The 3,689-nt window shown below is 37.4% G+C and overlaps 1 protein-coding gene across 1 annotated transcript in view; it reads right to left on the bottom strand.

Annotated features, from left to right (window-relative positions):
• LOC106874956 (unconventional myosin heavy chain 6) overlaps nucleotides 1-3,689 on the bottom strand; it is a 31,014-nt gene that overhangs the window by 17,202 nt on the left and 10,123 nt on the right. Inside the window, exon 6 of the mRNA XM_052968458.1 lies at nucleotides 3,470-3,581. Coding sequence (XP_052824418.1) covers nucleotides 3,470-3,581 — 112 coding nt within the window. The remainder of the gene's footprint in view (nucleotides 1-3,469; nucleotides 3,582-3,689) is intronic.

Below are 3,689 nucleotides of genomic sequence, written 5' to 3'. Positions count from 1 at the left end.
CTACCGAGCGCAGCTCTGTGCGCCTTGGGTATGTGCTGTGGTTTGCTGTGGTGCTCTTATGTTTACTGTATTGAAAGTGTTTTGCGTAGAATGTGTGCAGTACCCAGTAGTGCAATTTTCTGTATGTTTTATTATTATTATTATTATTATTATTATTATTATTATTATTATTATTATTATTATTATCATCATCATTATTATTATTATTGCCTTTGCACACCTTCTAGCACTGGAGATGTACTACGGTGTCAGCTGTTCACTACCAGTGAACTAATGTAACACCTCTTATGTTTCGAGCACCTTTCGGAGTATTTGAGCGGTACCAAGCAGTGCTGTTTTCTGAAAGTGCTCCACACTTATTGCAGCCCCTATTTGTTTCATGTACTTCTCAAGATTTTTACTCCCTGTTACCAGGGCTCCGACAATTATTGTTACTACTACCACCGTTTCAGGCGACCACAACTGCTTAACTTCCCAAGCTAACCTGTCATATCTTTTCAACTTTTCTTTCTTCCTTATTGCATACCTTGTTGTCGGCTGGGCATGCTATATCTATGATCCAGCATAGTTTGTTTTCATTCTCAATTACGACGATCTCTGGCTTCCTATTCTCTATCTCATGGTCGCACTGAGTCATAAAATCCCACAGGATCTTTGCATTAACATTTCCAATGATGCCTTCGGGTTTGTGGTCGTACCAAATTTTTGTTCTGTCAAGTCCATACCTGTTGCAAAGTGTCCAATGGACAAGCCTGGCGATATTGTCGTGGCGTCTCCTATATTCCTTCTGGGCTGGTGGCGTACATTAGCTGGTAATATGCCATACGGTTTCACCATTTTGTCCACAGATTCTGCACTTATCATTTTCTGCTGTGTTGTCTATTCTGTATTTTATGTAGTTTGCTCTTAGCGCTTGCTCTTGGGCAACACAGATTAGAGCCTCCGTTTCTGGTTTTAAATCACTTTTAGTCATCCACAGCCATCTTTTTTCCCTGTCTGTCTTACCTTCAATATCCCCATGAAATTGACCATGCATTCTTTTCTAACCTCAAATATTATTGTGTCGTACCTATTCTTATATTCTTGAGGTAGGTCTAATTTCTCCTCTTTTTCCGCATACCTCTTCTTCGCTATTCTTTCTTCAGCTTCCTTGTTGGGGTGTACTGCTCGTACACTGGGTTCTGTGCATTTCTTACCTATTTCATCTGTATTGTTACTGTTTTCGTTCGGTCTATCATGAGATATTTGTGTCTTAATTTGGCTAATTTCAGAGTCAGTTAACCTTTTATTTCTAATGATGCCTCTACGTATATTATTTAGGCTATTTACATTTATATATCTGCGTACTTCATTGCCTACTAAGTTTCTCCATGAAATGTAAGTTTGTACTATGAGGTAATTGTTTTGATTTAGTTGGGCTGTAAAGTAAGCTTTCAACACATCTCTATAATCCTCTCTAGTTCATTTTATGCGTCTTGCTTTAGGTGATGTTTTTGGTGGTGTTACTACAGGCCTAGGGTTAGAGTTATCATGGATCTGATTACGTAGTAGATCGTTTTTTAGAGAGCTTGTTCCAGCAGCAGACTTTTTAACCCGCAGTCTAGTTCCCTACTGAGTAACGCGGTCCTTGTTGTCCCGGGTGATGTCCGATCTGGCGTGAATTTTGACTTGTCATTAAGGCATTGACAGGGACAATAGGAGACGGGCCTGTTTGTTCAGAATTGACTTGACACCGTTTGCCTGTTCTTCGAATGGATATATTTATCATATCGTAGGCTGATAGATCGAAAATCGCCTCTATTGTTCGTAGCTATGTTTCCCGGCATAACTGTTTGGTTATGTTTTAAACTGAGTGACTAATTTGCTCTTTTTTTTACTTGTTTGTGGGAAGTCGCTCCGTTTTGGTTTGTGTTCAGTACGGTGGCACGTGACACGTGTTTTTTCTTTTATTTTCCCTGTGTTTACGTGTACGTCGTGTAGGTATTATTTCTGTTGCTTGTAAATATTAACATGTGTACATGGATGCGTGGACAGTCGCATGTATAGGTAATTATTCAAATTACGTACTTATTGTGTAAGTGGTGCTTTTCCAGGTTTCCTGGTGCTGGATTCAGGTTCTCGCGTATGTTGCATTGAGATATCGTGCATTTAAGAAAGAAACTACCCTTTATATGAGAAAAGTCTTTCCAAATTTTTAGTTCCTCTGCTTAACTGAACTTTTCCCACAGTTGTATTGTGAAGCTTTCTTTCCATCGCACCAATGTTATTGGATTGAGTTTGTTTTGTGGAGAGAGCTTCTCAGTGTATGTCCATGTAGTTAATTATTATTATTATTAGTAGTAGTAGTAGTAGTAGTAGTAGTAGTAGTAGTAGTAGTAGTAGTAGTAGTAGTCCAATGTTTAACTAATTGATTATATATAATACAGTCGCAAAATATCAGGAGTTATTCCTATAGAAAATAGTAGGGAAATCATTTTTATGATTTTCCAAAAAGAATTATTAAACTTATTGGAATGAGAAAGGAGGATTCGCGAAGAAATACGGGGCCATCGTTAAGTAATAAAAGCGCGCTGTTTTCTTTCGACTTTTTATCTCTGGCTTTCTACGCTTGCATGGATTTTGCAGGTACATAATTTGAGGTTTTATTTTACAGCAGGATGCCCAGTTATTGTTGTTTCTAATCCACTACTCTTCGAAAGCAGAGAGTTATAAGACACATTGTTCACGGGAAAAGTAAACATGTGCAGCAACTTTCTGCAGCATTTCTACCATAAATTCTGATGAACCAAAACCTCGTTAGTGACATTTGATAGATGGAGACTGTGTGGAAGCCAGGTCTGTCCTTCTGTTCTTGCATAGTAGACATAATCTAATTCGCCATTTGATTGAGCAACCCTATATGCCTTTCTGTATCTTTACTCGAGTTCGGTGTGTTGCAAGCATTTAGGCCAAGATTTCGGTTTTAGATAACCTCTTCCCTTCTCCCGAATATTCACTAATCCAACAATTGATTATGCAAATTTCGTATGTGTATTTCGTGTGCAAGATTCTTGATGTGGATACGTGTGTTGAAAGAAATACAATTAAACCTTGGGAGAGGCATTATGCCGGTAATAAACACACGCACTGGTTCAGTCCTTTATTAATTTATAAACAGTATATAGTTTTTTGTTAATCATTTCATTGCACTCTTGCAATCTCTTCAGTAAGTGGAGAGACAAGTTACTGAAGAGATTGCAAGAGTGCAATGAAATGATTTAACAAAAAACTATATACTGTTTATAAATTAATAAAGGACTGAACCAGTGCGTGTGTTTATTACCGGCATAATGCCTCTCTCAAGGTTTAATTGATTATGCAAACTTATCTCTCTTCTCTGACGAAGCTATGAAACAATTTTTTAGAAAAACAAAAGTTATGCCTCTCAGTGATAATGAAAAAATAACGGAAACAAAACTAATAACAATACCGTTCGCAACAGCATCTTCCGTGGTTATATGAATTCTTCCATTGTCATCTTCAAAGTTTATTGATGTGAGGTGAAGAATAGCTGCCAGCGATTTCTCTATTCGCACAATATCCTAAACAAAGGACAAAAATGTCAATTAGTTTTATTAATTTATAAACAGTATATAGTTTTTTGTTAATCATTTCATTGCACTCTTGCAATCTCTTCAGTAAGTGGAGAG

This window comes from Octopus bimaculoides, chromosome 6, assembly GCF_001194135.2.
Source record: "Octopus bimaculoides isolate UCB-OBI-ISO-001 chromosome 6, ASM119413v2, whole genome shotgun sequence".
NCBI classification, from domain to species: Eukaryota; Metazoa; Mollusca; class Cephalopoda; order Octopoda; family Octopodidae; genus Octopus; species Octopus bimaculoides.
The sequence above is the reverse complement of the archived record's forward strand: the minus strand, read 5'-3'. Positions and strand labels throughout refer to the sequence as shown.